The sequence below is a fragment of the Ambystoma mexicanum genome, chromosome 6q (genome assembly GCF_040938575.1).
Source record: "Ambystoma mexicanum isolate Mex_15411 chromosome 6q, UKY_AmexF1_1, whole genome shotgun sequence".
In the NCBI taxonomy this organism is placed as follows: domain Eukaryota; kingdom Metazoa; phylum Chordata; class Amphibia; order Caudata; family Ambystomatidae; genus Ambystoma; species Ambystoma mexicanum.
Window position 1 is genome coordinate 1,116,956,663 of NC_090937.1, and position 18,924 is coordinate 1,116,975,586.

Genomic DNA, 18,924 nt, shown 5'->3' on the forward strand with positions numbered 1-18,924 from the left:
TATCCATTTCATGTCAACTCCTTATTGATTATAGAGAAGCGTGTTAGTGCCAGATTCTCCGTTGTTAATCTTTATCATATCAGATTAAGTGTGCTATTCAATTATTAATTTATTATAAGGTGTGATATATACATCTCTTGTTTAAATTATCAAATAAACCTTTTAACTTGCAAAACAGAACTACTTCTTGGCTCAGTGGGGTCAGGGGGATTCCAAGAGAGGGGTGTTATATAGGGGTAGTCATCCAGAACGCATGAACTGGACATAAAGATATATCAATAAGGGTTTTCATTCAGTATTATAGACTAGGCGTTGACTTAGCTGTAGTGTTGAATTGAATCCTCTTACAATCTGCCCCTTGTTTATTTCAGGAGAGGCGTGGCCATGGCTGTTTTCAAAGTAGAGAGGAAAGCAGGGAGGGTCGAAGGACAGGTTGAAGAGATAAGCGAGATGTGAGGCTACTAGAGGGGCAATAGGTTTGACAGTCTAGGGCACAATAGGATCTGATGGGGCACAGGAGGGTCTATCCTTCACCAACAGTGCAAGAACGTCTTCAGTGTTGATATGACTAAAGTGTGAGATAGAGGCAGTGAAAGATGGTAGGTGGAGTGTAGAAAGTAGAAGAAGGCAGTAAGAGGAGGGTGTGGAAAGATTTTCTGATTATGGAGATTTTGGAAGCAAGGTCACTAGCTAAAAGAGTAGAGTTAATAGTCGTGGGTTTAGGAGGAGTAGACATGGGTTTAGGGTGCCTTGGAGTCTGAGAGAAAGGTAGAAATCCCTTTTAGCACTATCAGGAGAAGACAAGAGAGAGTCAAGGATGGGGGCGAGGGTAGCAGGAGGTCCCTCTTTAGCACGTAAGTGAAGCTTAAGCTGAGCTTTGAAGAGATACACAGTTGGACTGGCTTTGATTGTTATGGGCAGTGGGTTCCAGTGGAGTGGAGCAATTAGGGAGAAAGAACAGAAATCTGAGCAGAAGGTACACTGAGGATATGGGGCAGTGCGGTTGAGTGCAGAGGAGGATTGAAAGGAACAAGATGGTGAGTAAACTGAGATACAATCAGACTTAAGAGCAAGACCATTGATTGCCTTGAATACTTGGAGAAAGTACTTTAAACAAGAGTGTGTGTGAATGTGTAGCCAACCAGCATGTTCTCATTAGGTTGAAGTGTAGGAGGATCAGGGTAGGTTGGAGAGAGTGCAAGTAGCAAAGTTAAAGACTTTGTCTAAAGGGAGGAAGGAGTAGAGAGGAAGGCCATGGAGAAGGCTTTAGCAGTGCTCAAGTTTGCTGAGCATGAGAGTGGCTACTAGAGTTCTTGTAGAGCGCTTAATAAGAAAAGGACACATTTTCTGAATGTTGAGGAGGTCATTAAGAGCAGCAGAGGCAGTGATAGCGATTAATTGTTTCAGTCGTAGGTTGCTATCAAAGAGAATCCCAAGATTGCATGCCTTGGGTGAGGGTGCAAGAAGGCCAGCCGGGAAGGAGATATAGCATTGGAAGCCAGTAGAAAGATGACTTCTGCTTTTGGAGAGTCCAGCATTAGGCAGCGGAGAGCCATCAATAGAACGATCACAATGAGAGATTTCATAATCTGTTCTGAAATAGCAGGGATTTAAAAAGGGAAAGAAAAAGATGTTTGTGTCATCTGCAAAAAATTGATAGTGAAAGCCAAATGATGATATAAGTCTTCCTAGAGCAGAGGTATAGAGGGTGTAGAGCAGAGGCAAAGGAACTGATCTTTGAGGGACATCAACAGGTAGAGAGATGGGCTCAGAGGTTTTAATGGATCAACCTTCCAAATAGTAGGTGATCCAGGCAAGAGCAGATTTGTGAAAGCCAAGGTCCTGGAGAGTGAGAAAGTGAGAAGAGTGGTTGACTGTGCTGGAAGTGGGAGAAAGTTCCTAAAGAACGTGTATAGAAGAGAGTTTCGAGTGGTGAGCATCAACGAGAAAGCTGGAGACATGCATGAGTGCAGTCTTGGTGGAGTGTTTACTACAAAAGCCATATTGAAGTGGATCTCCAAGGCCATTATCCTCAAGTGATACTTAGTGATCTGACTGAAGACCACCCCTTCAAGAACCTTTGACTGATGGGGAAGGAGAGAAACTGGGCAATAGTTTGCTGGGACGTTTGAGTCAGCAAAGAATTTCCTCAATACAGGTCAGACAGTTGCAGATTTGAAGGAGGCATGGAAGAGTCGAGTGGAGAAAAAGAGTTTAAAAACCTCTGAGATTAGGGCAAGTGACTTTAACCAAGTCTGGCCAACTCTTTGGCCATTTCCACAACAAACGGGTCAATAGGAGCATAAGATGGGTTGGCACTGTGGAGGATGTGTGCTAATTCAATAGGAGGAATAGGGGATAAGTAGAAGAAGTGTGCGGGAGAAGTGGTGGACAAAAGGGGAGTTAAGGAGGGAGTTAGAGGAGGGCTGTGAGAGTTTCATGAATTTTAGAGATTTTAGAGGAAAGGTAGTGAGCAAAGTCATTATCAGAAAGGGAGGAGGCAATGCCTATTGGCTTGGGAGGTGTAAGCAAAAATTGGAGGGTAGATGAAAGTTTACAGGAGTGAATGCAAAGGGAGGAGATTAGGTTTCTGAAGTAGGAGGATTTGGCTGTGTCTAGTGCATACTGTATGGCAGCAAGGGAAATTTGTAGGCTAGGAGCAGGGTAGGCATCCGTAAATGACACCATTATCTTAGATTATGTTGCATATTTGTTTTGTGGGTTTGAATTTCAGAGGTGATCCAAGGTTGAGGACGGGGCTGAGGACGGGGACAGGAAGATGTGAATGTGCAATAAGGATAATGTTGCTCAAATGGAGCCATGGGTGCATAGTCAGGGAAAGCAGGATCAATGGAAGATGCATGAATAGGGGAAAGAGACAGGAGCGAGTCGTCACATCATTAAGGTAAGGCCAAGAAAGTCCTGCCTAACTTTCCTCTTAGCCATTGAAGGGTTGAGGTGTTGAATGTGGGGGACTGAGATGTTAAAGTGAACAATGGCGTAATCAGAGTGACGGGGGTCAATGGAGAGGTCAGAGGAGGAGACTGAATTTGAGAGAAAGACTAGGTTGAGAGAGTTCCCAACAGAGTGTATTTGCTGGTTGTGGTCGGATAGGGGGGAGTTAAGTTCTTGACAGGTGGCTGCAGAGGGATTGGACGATTTACAGTCCCCCAGCATGACAATGGAGATGACAGTAGGAAGCGGCTCAAGGAGAAGGGTCAGGTTAGGGAAGAAGGAGTTGAGAGGCTGGGGTGGATAGAGAGCCAGGACAGTTACAGAGTAGCAGGGAGGAGTTGAATAGTGGCATATTCAAAAGAGGAAGTGTTTATGCCAGACGTGGTGGATGATAGTGTTGAGGGCCTTATTAATAATGCCTTACCAACAGGTCGGGAGAGTGGGAGAAGGTGGCAGAGTCAGTGTGGAGAGCTGCGAGTGTAGCAGAGTCTTAAGGGGAGATGCAGGTTTCAGTGATAGCAATAAGTGAAAGTTGAGGGTGATAAGAGTTGACGTGGTCAACAATGAAGGGAGACTTGTTGCAGAGGGATTATGCATTCCAGAGGTCAAGTGAAAGACTGATAGGAGGTGGGCAGAGGAGCAGTTGTTGTGTGGTAGGCAAGGGGGATAGATGATGTGGAGATCCTGAGAACACAGGAACATCTCATTTGCGGCATGTCGGTGCAGGGGGTAAATAATAAAATGCTGAGGCTAGTGACTGATGCAGAAGTTACACCAAGTTATGGGTGAAGGCTATGAGCGATGTTAAAGAGAAGATTAATTAGAAGGCGGAACCAAGATGCTTGATGAAGGGTAGAACAGATAAACAATGAAGAAAGAGTGCAGTCCAATAGAGAGAGAGAGGGTGGTGTGTAAGCGAAAAAGGGAAGGGGTAGATGGCTGGCTGAGAAGAAGCAGGTATACGTTCTGAGTTGAGCTGGAATGAGGGCATATGCAACCAAAAGACAGTTAAAAGGCAAAAAACAGCTAGGTTCCTTGGTCTTCTGAGGTAACAGAATCTCTGTGGTAAAAGGATTATCAACAGGGGGAAGGATCCCTATGAGCAGCAGCAGAAGTCAGGCAAAGGGTGAGCCTGGCGCAGTCTGGCTTGAACATGGCTCCTAGTGCTAGGCTCTTTCCAGCCCCAACAGGCCCAGACAGGGAGTAGCAATTTGCTGATTTTGGCCCTGGCTGCACACACCTGGGCTTGATGCCGAGGGGAGACTAAATAAGGGAGGCAGTGTGTCACATGTCCCTCTAGGAGCCAATCACAGTGCTCCGGCTGGTTTCCACATTTGCAGGCAGAGTCCTGGGTGTTGATCTTTTGGGAAGGTGCTTGTAGCAACTGAAGATACACATTCCTGCCACCAGCACTTGCTTTCTTTCAGCAGACATGTACTATGCACAAGTGCTGATGCATAATCAGATTGTCCATGAGTTTACACGGTATACAGAGTTCACAGTGATTTGGATGTATACACTTCTTATTAAAGTCTACTGCTTGATGGAACTTGAGTTCCTTTCTTCTGTGTGGAGCAAATTGGTTGTCTCATCAAATAATGGGTTCCATCAAACCTTCCAGCTAATGGTTTGGAATTGCAGTGCAGTCTAAACTGATGTGCTGGTCTAAGTACACATGATTTTCATCATGGTCTTTATAATGCCAATCCTTCAGCCCTGGACCCATCTGAGCTTGAATTTAGGAGTTAATGAGTATTCCAAAACTGAATTTTCTCATGTACTTTCAAATCAAATAAAGTATGTTTTGTCCAGCGTCTATCATTTGAAGTAACAAAAACAACGTATTCTGCAAAATGCTAGTGGGAATAGAAGAATATACCTGTCACACTAAGGGCCTGATTCACTGAAGCCTTTTATAATGGGAATAGAAGAATATACCTGTCACACTAAGGGCCTGATTCACTGAAGCCTTTTATAATGGGAATAGTGGGAATAGAAGAATATACCTGTCACACTAAGGGCCTGATTCACTGAAGCCTTTTATAATGGGAATAGTGGGAATAGAAGAATATACCTGTCACACTAAGGGCCTGATTCACTGAAGCCTTTTATAATGGTGCAATCCCATTGGAAAGCACTCTGTGAATGAGGCCCTTAATGACAGTCCTTGTTAATCTCACCTCACCCCTAGTCTTCCCAATATACACTGTTGTGGGGAATGAGTCTGAACATCTGCAAGAACATCTATAAGAGCTTTAGTTTGCATAACTTGTTCATCTAAGGGCTCCTTTGCCATATGAGCAAAGCTTTCAATATTCAGACTGCTCTGCTTTTCAGTAGTAGTGTCAAGAATAGGCAACACGTGTTCACTGTTTGTGTTTGAGTATCTTACTGTTTTGTGATGAAAATATCCATATTTTTAATCGAAATTGTCAGCTCAGAGGTTCTTGCCATGAGAATGAATGATAATGATGTGTTATTTATATAGCGCTTATGCCTAAGTACTTTACATAGAACATATTTACATGCAATATAAATAGCGTCCTTCCCTTTTCTTTGATTTCATTCCCGTGGTGCATAATTTATGGGCCTTGCAACGTAATAGTGGTGATAGCTCAAGTAGAACCATACAGGAGCACAACTCTGTTCACATTGGAAAGGTGCCCACAACAAACGATTTTAGACAACGGGTCTTATCATGACTTGGGCGGTATGCCGGCTAGGGTTCCACCCAACTTCATTTGTGTTAGCGCCCACAATCCGGCGGTATCTTCCAGATCGCGGGTTGAGCGCTGTTACTCCCAATGGACCCAATGGGGAATTTTCGGTGCAATTACCGTGCGGTAATAGCGCCAGTGCTAATTGTGCCGAACATGGGCATTTTTCAGGAGTGTTTACCCCCAGCTCTGAGTTGGAGGCAAACATGCCAAACTCGAGATTGGCGGACCCTTAAACGCGGCAGTAATAGCGTTAACGCCACATTCAAGGGCTACCGCCCAGCTCGTGATAAAGCTGAAAGTATGTTTACTGAGTTACATAACGCAAAAACAACCGTGAAGCCTTTTTTACAAGGCCGCATATCATCACTGATGCTACTTTGTCACCGATTAGTACTCATTCTCACTCATGTGATGGACAGGTATTTGAGTTGCTGGATGAATAGCACACGCTTTTTGTTGACTTGATTACGTAGATCTCTTTTATCACAAGATTTCATGGGAGCTCTTGCAGATGTGTCCTATGTGCTGGTTTTTTTTTAACCTAGCTATGATGCGATGTTGATAGATCTGCAGCTCTGCACTTGTGGAGGAAGCTGCCTTCCTGTGGGTTTCACCCAGTGTGACCTTTTACACTGCAATGTTGAGTACCTACCTGGGTCTGCCTCAGCGATTCCTTCCTTTGGCTTCTTCTGCTCTTTGCGGAGATGCCAAGTTCGTTCCCTTTCTAATCCCCCAGAAGACCCCAATGTAGGACGCCCTTAAGCAAATCATCCCACATGTTAAATGTCCCCTTCGATCTTAACCCATAGACCCCAAATGTGTCAAGTCATTAAGCAACACCTCGTACATTTTACAGCAAACTTCTTTGCTAGTGTTTAACAGGTACCAGATTTTCGCTCTAAGTTCCTACACTTCGAATTATCGTCACTACCTTCGAGTTTCAATACATTTAATTAGGGCGTAATACTGAGAAAATATCCAGTCAATAAAGAAAATATCCAATCAATAAAGCAGTTCTTATTGTATGGTCTGCTACATAAACAAACATGTGTCCAGTTGCTATGCTAAATTGGTAGCAGGCCAGCCTGACTGGACTTGGTTAGCAGGGCTAACATTGACGTAAGAAGGCATGTTTTAAAAAAAATTAAAGCCAAAGAATGTTTTCAATATACATTGAAACTTTTTACACTATTCATAATAATACATAAATCAAAAATAAAACTAATTAAAAGACCATGCACATTCCTCATTAAACAGAGCATAAGAAAACAAAAAGGATAAATGGTAAATCCCAGAAGACAAGAGGTTTCTGCTTTGCCGTATTAACTAAAATAGTACACTAACCCCCTTTTTGTCACCCCCTGACTAATTTACCCAGTTCTCCTGCCAATCCAATTCTCCTTGCATCATCGCTCCCTTCAATTTGGTAAAAATCTTCATCAATAATTTGGTCAGCTCTAAAATTATTGCCTGATTCGACGTTAGCATCAGTCTGCCCCATAAAGAATTAGTCAACATCTGGGATATGGAATGTACAAAAGGACTCGGGTACAGTATCCTCTCCTTCATAAGTACGGGGCATTCCATTACTATACAACAGAAAAATAAAGTCTGGGGTTTGCAATCTTTCTTAAATTAATATACTGCAAGTCATTATGAGTGCTATTTTTTTTTAATCTTTATCTGAAAGAAAGAAAAACAAAATAACAGTTTTCTAAGATCCATCAAAGCACAACAATTGGGCAACTGCCAATATCTAGATGGCAAGAAACAGTGAATCTTAAAAAACTGTTATTTTGTTTTTCTTTCTTTCAGATAAAGATTAAAAAAAAATAGCACTCATAATGACTTGCACTGTATTCATTTAAGAAAGAGCGCAAACCCCAGACTTTATTTTTCTGTTGTATGTTTGTAAAGCTCAGGGCAGCCTCTGAGCAAGTCTAGGGTGCAGCCTTTTCTTGTTTTTCCACACAAACCAGTATCTTTGTAAAACACCACAGAAGGGTGCCAGCACTGTGCAAAAGGCTGAGATCTTTTTGCATTCCATTACTAGATGGAAAAGGATCTTGAGTGGGATCATGGCACACATACAACAACCTCTCAGTTCCGTAGGCAGGATTACTTTGGCACCAATTACCTCTAAGGTAGGGAGACAGTTTAAACAACATTTCCAATACCATTCTCTGTGTTTTTGAGATAGTAATGTAACCAGGTAGGATCTTACGCTATGTAACGGCAAATGGTACTCTTTTTCTTCTTTATACCGTTTCAACTTGTTCCCCGATCTCCAAAGTCTGACATTTTGTCCCATTATCTTATCCTTTCCTTCCTCACATAGTCTGACTCTGTCCCATCACACTCATTTAGCCATTAGAAATCTAAGCATCTCTTAAGAGATTGTCCTAAGAATAAGCATGAAGCCAAGATTTCATGTGTTTTCATACAAATAGGCTCTTAGCACAGGTTCCCCCCGCTTTAGTTTATTTAAGTAGGCTAAACATCTTTTTATGTATTGTCCCCACCACAATGTCAGGCTAGATCCAATCTAATCAGGCTTATTGAAAGTGATTTAGTAAGATACAGTACCGATTTCCATATATTTCTTTCCATTAGATCCAGAAGGCAATTAAAAGCATGGGCATGATGAGGGGTGTCAATTTGGTAAGTTCAGGAGGACCCTGAGAAGGATGTTTGTAGCTCCCTCTTTGGACAAAATGAATACAGGCCCTCATATCTCAGGGTAGGCCCCAATCATATCTGGAGGGGCCTCCATTTGTGTTTTATATAACAAATACAGGTAAAAACAACATTCCAGCCAGGCCTCTGAACTAGAAGATGGACCGTTTAGACAAGGATGTCATTTGGGGGTCGTGGCTGTGACCCTGAAGGTCTCCCTTGCTACCCCTGTTACTCCGTTGCTACCCCTATAATGGAAGCTCTTGGGCTGCAGCCAGTGCCATGTGGCTCTTTGTTTCTGGAGTGGCTGGCTTTCTTGTTCAGGCCCCTTAAAAAAATAAACAGTGGGTTCCACAAGTGTAACACTTTGAGCCGTGACCCTAAATTAGAAAGAATAGGAATAACAAATAATGTATCTTTCTGGAATTCTATAAAATAATTGCTAGACTCGTTAAAGGTTTATTTCAGGCACACTTCAGGGGGTGAGTCCCTGATTTAGTCTGTTCTTAAACACGTCAAATTCACAATGCAGACAAAAACTTCCAAAAAGGATGTAGAGTAGAATAGGCATCCATTTCGGACTATGTATTTTGCTCTTCGCAAGTTGCAGTTATAGCATGTTTTTTTTCTGCCGTTGTCTCTGTTACGATCACCACAAGACATTTGTATTTGTATTTGTATTTATTTTATTTGTATAGCGCACCAGGCCCGGAGGCTACCGGGCGCATCACTTAGTTACAACATAAGAAAAATAGACAGAACCATAATTACAAAGTTTACAAGTATAAGAAAAACAGACAGAACCATAATTACAAAGTTTACAAGTATAATACAGAATTTACAGGTATAATAATAGCAATGAGAGGACAAGCAGATTATATATACATGTACAAATTAAGCAGAGAACCCAGAGCTAAAGGTCCTGGGCGGCCAGCCAGGTTTTCGTAAGGTGTTTGAATCTCGGGAATGAAGGTTCTGCTCTAAGCTCATTAGGAAGCGTGTTCCAGAGTTTGGCTGCCAAAATAGGGAAGCTAATTCCACCTGATCTTTGGAGATTGAAACGTGGAACCTCAAGGCAGTTTAAATGAGCCATTCTGCAGGGTCTAATGGAGTTGTGGAGGGAAAATCGGTTGGCCAGGTAGCAGGAAGCTTGGTTATGAATACATTTGTGGGTAAGAGCCAGGGTTTTCAGGGAGATACGGTGTGGGACTGAGAGCCAGCGAATATTGCATCTGGTGTCGGATATGTGTTGGCGCCTGGGAATATTGAGGGCAGCTCTAATCGCATGGTTTTGGACAATTTGTAACTTTTTTAGGTTGCAGCAATTGGTGCCAAGGTACAGTGCATTGCAGTAATCAATCTTGGATAATACAAGAGTTCTAGCCAGGGTGACACAATTGGTAGCGGAGAGGAAAGGGCGACAGGCTGTAATGAGCTTGCAGGTATATGTCGCTGCGGAGGAGACTGAGTTAGTTTGTCTGGTCAGGGATAGGGTCGAGTCAATGTAGATCCCTAGGGTTTTTGTTTCCTTGGCGGTTGGGATAATATTTCCATCGATGATGAAGGACTTGAATACAGGGTCGAGTTTGGTAAGTTTTTGTGGCGAGCCAAGAATAAGGAGCTCAGTCTTTTCATCATTAAGACAGAGTCCGTGTTGAGCCATCCACGCCTAGATGACCTGGTAGATGGCATTGATAACGTGGGAGTCAGCCGTGTGGTCACCTGAGATAGGGATTAGTATCTGGGTGTCGTCAGCGTAGTTGGTGTGACACCCAGATAGTCCAAAATATCGAAGAGAGGTTTGGTGAACACGTTATACAACGTGGGTGAAACACAAGATCCTTGTGGCACGCCACAGGAGACAGGTGCGGGTGGAGCGGCTGCTAGTGGAGTGAACATGCGCATAGATCTATTTTCTAAAAAGGAGCTAATCCAGGTTTATAGCTTTATCGGAGAAGTGTGCAGCTGATTTAAGGTGGTGGCAGAGGATTTCATGATTGACGAGATCAAAGGCCGCCGAGAGGTCCAAGAGGAGTAATAGAGCAAGTTTGCCTTTGTCTTTTGGATCTTCAATCTGTGTTTCCATCTTCGCATCCTTTCTCACTTTGAGACCATTCAGACATGTAATTGCTCATTTTACTATAGCCGGTAAGATAGCTCAGTGGGATGAGTGCTCGCTGCTGCGGTGTGTGTGATTTGCAGGTTGCATGTTTGAATCCCGGCAAGGCCAACTCAGCCTTTAATCCATCAGAGATTGATACATGAGTAATTCTATGACAAGACTGGAGGCGTGCATTATGCTTCAACACCTTTTATTACTACTCCTCAGCGGTTTCAACAAATATAACAAACTTTGAAAAGTTCTCTGTAGTCCATGTCCATACAGCCCAGCTATGACACACATCCTTCCCCTGGGCTCATCCTCTTCTTTTACTGCTCTTCAAGCAGATAAGTACTCATTTTCTCACCTCTTCAGATTCTGATGTAAAATACTGTTTAGGAGTATGCTTAAGAGTATGCCTAGGAATATTTGACGATAGGAATGTTATGTATGCATAACGTCAGCGTTAAGTATTATATAAAGTAGTTACACTGTGAGAGTATTGGCGCGCATGAGATAGGGCACACCTTAGGCATTGCCAGCAGCGACCGTGGCGGGCAGGGAGATTCTCTCCGGAGTCACGGCGAGTTAGGTGAGTAGTTCATTTCGTCTCTGGGGGGCGAGCGGCCCGTGCCGTATGTCTGGCACTGCAGGGGTTCAGCTCAGCCCCGCTGAACTCAGTATTAAGCTGGGAGAGCCTCGCTCTTGTGAAGGCGAGAAGTGCTTGGTGCGCTCCGGCCCCCACCCTCGTGGAGGCAGAGCTAGAGCCCCATACAGTGCTCTGATGTCACTTTCGAGACTGCAACATGGAAGCATAGGAGCGGGGCCCGGCGGTGAACACCTATGTTATAAATATATTCACGTGAACACCCAAGCTCGCATCTATAGAGCGGAAAGGAAAGGGGATTGATTGCCACACAAAGCGCCGCTCATATTACAACGCAGCTCAGCTGGAAAGCGGATCACGGTCCGCGGAAGGAAGAAAATAGCCTTCCACACGAGAGGACCCTACGCAGGCACGCGAAGCCCACCAGGAGGGTAGCCTGTACACATAAAACTCACTGCAGGCTACAGAGTGTGTTCAGTCCTGGGCAGCATATAAAAAGAAAAATAATAAAAATAATAAAATAAGAATAATAATTAAGAGTCACGCAGGCATCAGACCAATCGCTGTGGGCGTGCCAAGACACCTGCATCAGGTACCAGGCACAGAGCACACTCCGGAAACTATCTGAATTCGAATGGAACGAGGAGGAGCAGCCTCTAGACCACGCTGCCAGCTTTAAGGAGGTGCTGGGAAATTCGCTAGTCGATGCTGTGGCCCAGGGGGTTAAACCCTTGCAAGAGAGGCTGGGGATCCTGGAGGCTTTGCTGAACCACCCCAAAGAAAGCACCAAAGAGACTGAGCGCACGCCCACAGAACCCTCAGAAACAGGGTCTAGGGGGAGTAACAAGGCCCGAAGTGGAAATCCTCGTGCGATCCCCAGGGCCCATCAGATGGGGTAAAAGAAAAGACCCCGGAGGTTGCCGATGCCTTCGCGAAGCTCAGAGAAGCTTATTTGCAGCCCCAGGCGGTGCCAGACCTCACAAACCCCAATCCAGGGGAGGAAGATAGTGGAGAGGATGACTCTGGCTCGGAAGAAGAGCTAAAAGGAGGAGATCTTTCCTCACAAGAGGAAGAGGAAGTAGTAGAAGAGGATTGGGCAAAGCCCAGCGGGGGGAAGAGAGCCCGCAAGGAGAAGCACCTCGAAGAGGGGCAAGAAGATATGTTCGATCCGGACAGTATCCGGAACCCAAGATCCTCGGACTGGCAACCATCACCCAGGGTTGCGCAGTACATGACGATGAGACTGAGAAAGGGCATCAGCAAAGAGGTAGACAACGCCTACGGGCAGAATACCCATGCCCACATCTCCCAGGGAAGGTAGCAGAGACACCCGAACTGGATCCTAAGATGCTGACGTTTGTGTCCAAAACCAGTAAGGAACCGTGCAAGGGCATTGACAGATCATTGTGGAGCTGTCAGGTGAAGGTGTTAGATCTGGAAGGACCTCTCGCAAAGATTATGGATCTGGCATAGAGGGCTAAGGATACCGGAGAAGAAGTAGATGCCAATGCCTTAGCAGATTGGGCACAGAGAGCAGTCTGCCTCCTAGGCAACGCCAACTGCGCCATTTCCTCTGAGAGAAGGAGAGGTTTGCTGCTCAAAATAGATCCCAAGCTGAGCGACTGTGCATCTTATGAAGCAGGAGAAGAAGCCCAATGCCTCCTGTTCGGAGAGACTTTTGGGAAGGAAATGGGCCGGTTCGTCGGCACTTACACCTCATTGGAGAAAGCGCAGGCCTCCATTAGGAAAATATTCCCGAATAGGGTTTTTGCCGGGACCGGCCGCTTAAGGGGTCGTGCACCCGGACGGAATCAGGGAGGGAGAAGACCCGTCAATCACAGAGCCCAATAATGGGGGAACAGACAGCAGGATACCTTCTTCCCGGCCAGGGGACGTGGTCCCAGAGGACGCAGAGGAGGAGGATCCGGGCGAGGCCAAGGATTTACACAAGGTGAGAGCAGTGTATTACCCTTCAGTTGGAGGGAGGACTGGTATGTTTTAGGAAAATTGGTGCGCGCTTTCCAGCAATGCTTGGATATTGCAAACCCTAAGAGGTCTGCAGCTGGAGTTTATAGAGCAGCTGGTGCAGAGGAGCTGGCCTCACCAGCAACGGCTAGCGCAAGCAGAGCAAAGGTGTCTAGATCGCGAGCTATCTCAGCTAGTGCAGAAGGACGCCATGGAGAGATATCCGACGTCAAAGCATTAAAGATTAATAGCAGAGCCTTCAGACCAGAATGGATAACCTTTACAATAGTCATAAGGATGAAGACAGGGACCTCGACGGTTCATTACCCTTATTTTCCAAGCAATTCCAAGTGGTGCGTCGCAATGTGCATTGAGGAATATGAGATTAGGACAGCGGAGAGCAGGGCAGCGGGCACTACCCAGTTGCTGATGCGTAGAAAGCCTTTTCACGCAGTGTCAACAGCTACCATTGCAAGATGGGTTAAGAAGTTATGCAAGTTGTGGGTATTGATCTAGGAAAGTACGGAGCACACTCGGTAAGGGGTGCTATGGCTTCCAGGGCCTTTACAGCAGGCGTGTCATTACGAGAGATTATGTTAGCCGCAGATTGGGCTAGGGATTGTACTTTTACCAATGGAAAGTCTGGCTGTTACTGTATTGGGTAAGCTTTGAGCAAGCAAAATGCTCTCCTCCCGTCTTGACATAGAGCACAGGGAGTATTAATGTTATTAAAGACTAGGAGGCAAGCATTAAATTCCCACCCAATCATGTATTGTTTCGATGATGTGATCTGTATGGATTTTAACAGTGCATAGACGCCTCCCTGATATTCTGCATTGTGTTTCCTTAGGGGAAGAGAAGCACAATAATTGAGAGGCCGAGGCCAGTGAGAGGGTTGAACAGACAGTCGAGGAATCATCGGCGCTTCAGTTATCAAGTTGAGAAGGTTTTCGCACCGTTAGCGAGACAGAGTTGTGAAGTTCAAGTGACTGTTCAGAGCATGTAAAAGAGAGGAGGAGCCCAGGGACAGGATGTGTGTCATGGCTAGGCTGTATGGACATGAACTACAGAGACTGTGGGAGTTGTAGTTCAGAAAAGAAAAGTTACAGTTGGACACTTTTCAAAGTTTGTTATATTTGTTGAAACTGCTGAGGAGTAGTAATCAAAGAAGTTGAAGCATAATGCTCTCCTCCTAGTCTTTAATAGAGTGAATACTCCCCGCGCCGTGGTTATCTTCATTATAATTGTGTTTTGTATAATGCACTTAATAACAGCAAGTGGTTTCTAAGCGTGGAATCTGGATTCGAACCTGTGTTGCGCTGCATTGTCTTGCTTTCAAGACAAACACGTTGCCACTGAGCTATCCTTCCTCCCCTTCCAACACAGGTTGGGTGATGTTGTATGTGTATTTGTTCTACATAAAGCGCTTAAGCGTATGTGCTATATAATAACACATCATTATCATTTGGCCTTAGACGTCTGCTTGCATTCACAGTAATTTGGTAAAATGGGCCTATACACAATGATATTAACGATACATATGGTGAACGATTCTTGTATGAAATGTATGTCAAATTACAGTGATATTGTAACCATATTTTTCGTAGTGCACTTAGGAACAATGCTATGTGATGCCACCTCCTGTTTTGTCAAGGGGAGAAAGGTCGTGTTCCATCGCTTCCCGTGATGTTCCTGTGCTTAGATCAGAAAAGGCCTCAACAGGACTAGCACAGGTCTCGTCGTTGCCTTTGTAAACAGTAAAGAGAGCACAATACACAGTTGAAGGGCCATGGTATTATTCTGCGGTTCCTTGATACAGAAAGCGCTTCTGATTGGGCTGCACCCATGTTGTACATGCCATATATATTGGATGCGTGGAGGGGAGAAATGAAGGAGTTTCCCTGTGAGTGCACTCCTTGACCCTGCCATCTACACCGACCTTCGCCCCCCTTGTTCTGCAAGTTATTGAAAGGGTGCCGCCTTTTTCCTCGATTCCTGAATTGCGCAATAATTCATCAGCACAGTTCAGCACTGTGAACTTCAAAACAAAAAACAGACAAGCATGTAGACCTCCTGCCAAAGCTTCATGGCAACGCTTTTAACATCATTGAGAGTACTTTCATTTAAGCTGTCTTAAAAAACGCGGTTTTGTTTGTAATGAAGTTTATATTCCTGGTTATGTGAGACGATTTTACCTCTTGCAAGTAAGGAGACTAGAATGATCACACCCACAAGCTACAATGATCCAATTGCTGCAATGATCAAATCTACAATATGTACCCGTTTTAAATGTTGAGTTTTTTTTTTACTGCTGAACTCTATTCCTTAAGAAGTACACGTTTAATGTTTAAATGTAACTGATTGAAATACACCTGAGACTAGGGGTGTTGCTAGGTTTGGAAAAGATCAGGGGCTAAGCTAATGTCAGGACTGGTGGGATTCGGGGCTAGCTAGCCTTTTGGTTGTAGCACCTGAGCTTCTATCCGGGGCTACAACCAAAAGACCCGGGGCTATAACCCCTTCAGCCCCCCCGACTAGCAACGCCTCTACCTGAGACCGATGGGGTATTCATTTTGAACCTGCATTGATCTCCAGTCAGCGATGGCCAGTCTAGAATGGATGACAGTGCAGCCCTCCCAGTACGAAGGTGCTGTGACTTCTTTTCTTTCTGTCAGACGCAGCGTTCCACGTCAGTACACCTGTACTACGCGGAGGGCTGTTCATGACAGCGTCGCCAAGTGCGTTCAGTGGCGGGGGGCCTGCAGGTTCTCGTGTAGGATGCCACCCCGCAAGGGGGCATGCAGGGCTGCTGTCCCTATAGGCACCAGCTGCCGGTGCTATGAGTCCGGCCCGTAGGAGGCCATGAGTGATTCCCTTTAGATAGCCTCCTCACATGCTGCAATGGGAGGAGCAGAGACGGGGCTCGGGGAGGGAAGAGTTAATCACTTTGGCGTCTAGCGCCACACCATGGAGCGAGTGGAGAAGAGGTGAAGTTAGTTTAATGAGGCTTGTTGGCAATGGGGAAAAAAGAAATATCTGGAAGCCTGCTCACTGAGACTAGAGTATGTCATATGTCGTGTGCAGGCCGATATTGCAAATGTCAATGGTACTGTATTTCATTTATACCAGATAACACTTTTGACAAGCTCTTATGGCAACTAACATAAAGGTAGGACTAACTCTTGAAAGTGACAGTCAAGGCACTACACTTCAGTAGCTTTAGGAAGGAGAAAGGGGTTTAACTGTTACTGTTCAAATAAACACATAGTATAATTAATTTATCGCAAACAAACACTATCTTAAATTGTAAAATGCAGCATTACTTCTGTGCGAGATTGTGCATTCCTGCCTGCCAGCTGTAAAAACCTACTACAAAAAACGGGACCACTGCAATTTCCAATGGAAACATAATCTCGAGAAAGGGGGACAGACAACCAAATTCCGGAACAGTCCTGGCAAAACCGGGGCGTCTGCTCACCCTATCTTATCTGCATATTACTTTACGCTACAAGTGTCAAGGAAATTGCTTTATGTATTTTTCTGTTTTTATGTGTGGAGTTTCACTTTCCAGAGAGATATGTAACCCTTCAAGAAGTGGGAGTCCTCTTCTATGCCTTCTATGTATGAGGAGACAGACCGTTAAATTAAACTTTCCTCTTTTTCAGAATGGAAGGATATATTCCAAGCAATTACGTGGCCGAAAAGAAATCGAACAACCTGGATCAATATGAGTAAGTAGAATTCATGTTTGTGTGTCTGTCCCTCCCAAATCCAAAGATCTTACGTCACACCATCTGTAATTGCAGCCAATAAATCTGTCCCAGGAAACCAGAGTCAGAATCGTATGTTTTTTTTGTTTTTTCCGGCAAAGGACATGTATGTCTTTTAATGAAAAAATATTTTTCTGATTAGTCCCCAGCATGGCACAGCGACAAAAAATCCCACAGCTAAGGGGATCTAAAGAAGGCACACTGCAGCACTATAAGTAGCTTTCAAAAATCCTTTAAGGCTGTGGGTGTCTCGCTCGAGACTACTTTGTAGGTGATAGATGCAGTTTTGAGTATGATCCTGGTGGGGAAGTGGAGCCAGTGAAGCGTGTGCAGTGTGGGAGAGATACGGTCAAATTTGCGGGCACCTGTACGAGCCGTGCTGCAGCATTGTGTGGGGCCAGGTGTGCATCTGGAAGCAAAGTAAGGAGGGCATTTCCCCCTTCAAAGTGTGGGATAACGCGGACTTGGACGACCATACTGAATTCATTCTTGGGAGTGAAAGGTTTGATTTTGCGCACTGTGAGGATCTGTAGCCATGTGTACCAATATAGTGGTGATAAGATATTTAATTGAGATGTGCATAGTGCTATTAAAAAAGTGCATGTGAGTTATTTAGAAGGTGAGTAAAGTAATGAAACACATTTAGTGCAAGTACGACACAGTACGAAATATTATTAGAGAAGTTTTGCACACTAGTAAAATGGCCCAACCGTTTACTGTTTTGCTGACTCTGGGTGTTTAGAACACACAAGGATAACCTACACAGCAATAGGATTCTCGTGCAGATAACTCACCCCCTCATTCTTCCATGGTCAGATAATGGAGTTCTATTTCATTTTGTGATACTAACAACCCCCAGCACACGGATAACGTTATTGACCTCCCCTCAGCCAATATGAACGTTCAGGGTGCAGTCATTAACCACTGGTATTAAATGCCTTCTGCAGTTACAACAATGCAATTTGCAGACGAGATGTTTTTATAACAAGACACCTGTAACATCCTATTTAAATACTACAAAATAAAAACTCATCTAATTTACTGAGTTTGCCTATTGCCTTTACTCAACATTAATGTAACATTTTTCTTCATCACGTAAGCTTCAAAATTTGTATTGCTATTACCACTATGTGCTCGTAGCCTCATAGACCTCAGAAGGGGTGATTATTGCTTTGGATAATGCCCCTTCCCAAAATATGGCATTTGGCATCGTTGAGTGTCATAACTTGGTGGCAGGTCATTATCCTGTGATAATGACCCCTCCCACGGTCTGTAAGGCTGTATTATTGCACTGAGCTCTTCTCTTATTTCCAGGTGCTGCAATAATAGATGTTATTACCAAATCCAATGCCAATCAAAGATATGACCTTGAAAGGCTGGGTGGCTAGGTAATGCCCAGCGGAAACCAAATCTCTAATGTGCAGGTTACACATTTCTATAGTAGCCACTCAAAACAAAGAGTCATTTTAAAGGCAAACATGTTGCACTATTTTACTCTGGTGTCAAAGTTCTCATTTGCGGAACGTTCTATTGAGGTTTTGAAATGTGGCATTAAGCCTGACCTAAGGAACGCCTATGAGGTGTCAACAATGTAATTGATTACAATACAGCTCCCGCTTTCTCACATTTTCTGGAACACCCGTTCTGTGCCTGAGAAATGACCAACTTAAGGACGGGAAGAAAGAATGAATGAGTATTCTTACAGGACTGACATGAACAGAACAGAAATTGCACTGACAAAGAGAGGTTAAATCTTCAGACCACTTATCGTTTGTGGTGATTCTGTGTCATGTTTAAGTTGCCCCCAGTGACAAATAGCCCTTAATTTGCAAAGAATCTGTGCCTAATTGCCGTGTCCCGTTTTTCAGAGCAGTCTGTTTGCGCGAAAGCCCTTTCTGTTGTTCTGCTTGTTAGCATGCCGACTATCCAGGCCCCCACAACCGTATGTCTTGGCTCACCTGACCTCATGTCCCCACCCCACCCTTAATTCAGGTCGCTTCTCCCCCCCCCCCCCCCGAAAGACAACGGTTTCCAGGGTTTAGCCAAGTAACTCCCTGATCAATTTCCCCATCCCCCCCCGCCGCTCTGCATCTCTACTCTGCCCCCTCGTCAAAGCCAGCCCCCCCCCCT

At 44.6% G+C, this 18,924-nt stretch overlaps 1 protein-coding gene across 4 annotated transcripts in view; it reads left to right on the forward strand.

The window, feature by feature from the left end:
• Positions 1–18,924, forward strand: part of TEC (tec protein tyrosine kinase) — an 837,667-nt gene that overhangs the window by 572,336 nt on the left and 246,407 nt on the right. For all 4 annotated transcript variants that reach the window (XM_069631701.1, XM_069631702.1, XM_069631700.1 and 1 more), the window contains one exon: positions 16,690–16,755. In XM_069631701.1, the coding sequence (XP_069487802.1) occupies positions 16,690–16,755 (66 nt within the window). The remainder of the gene's footprint in view (positions 1–16,689; positions 16,756–18,924) is intronic.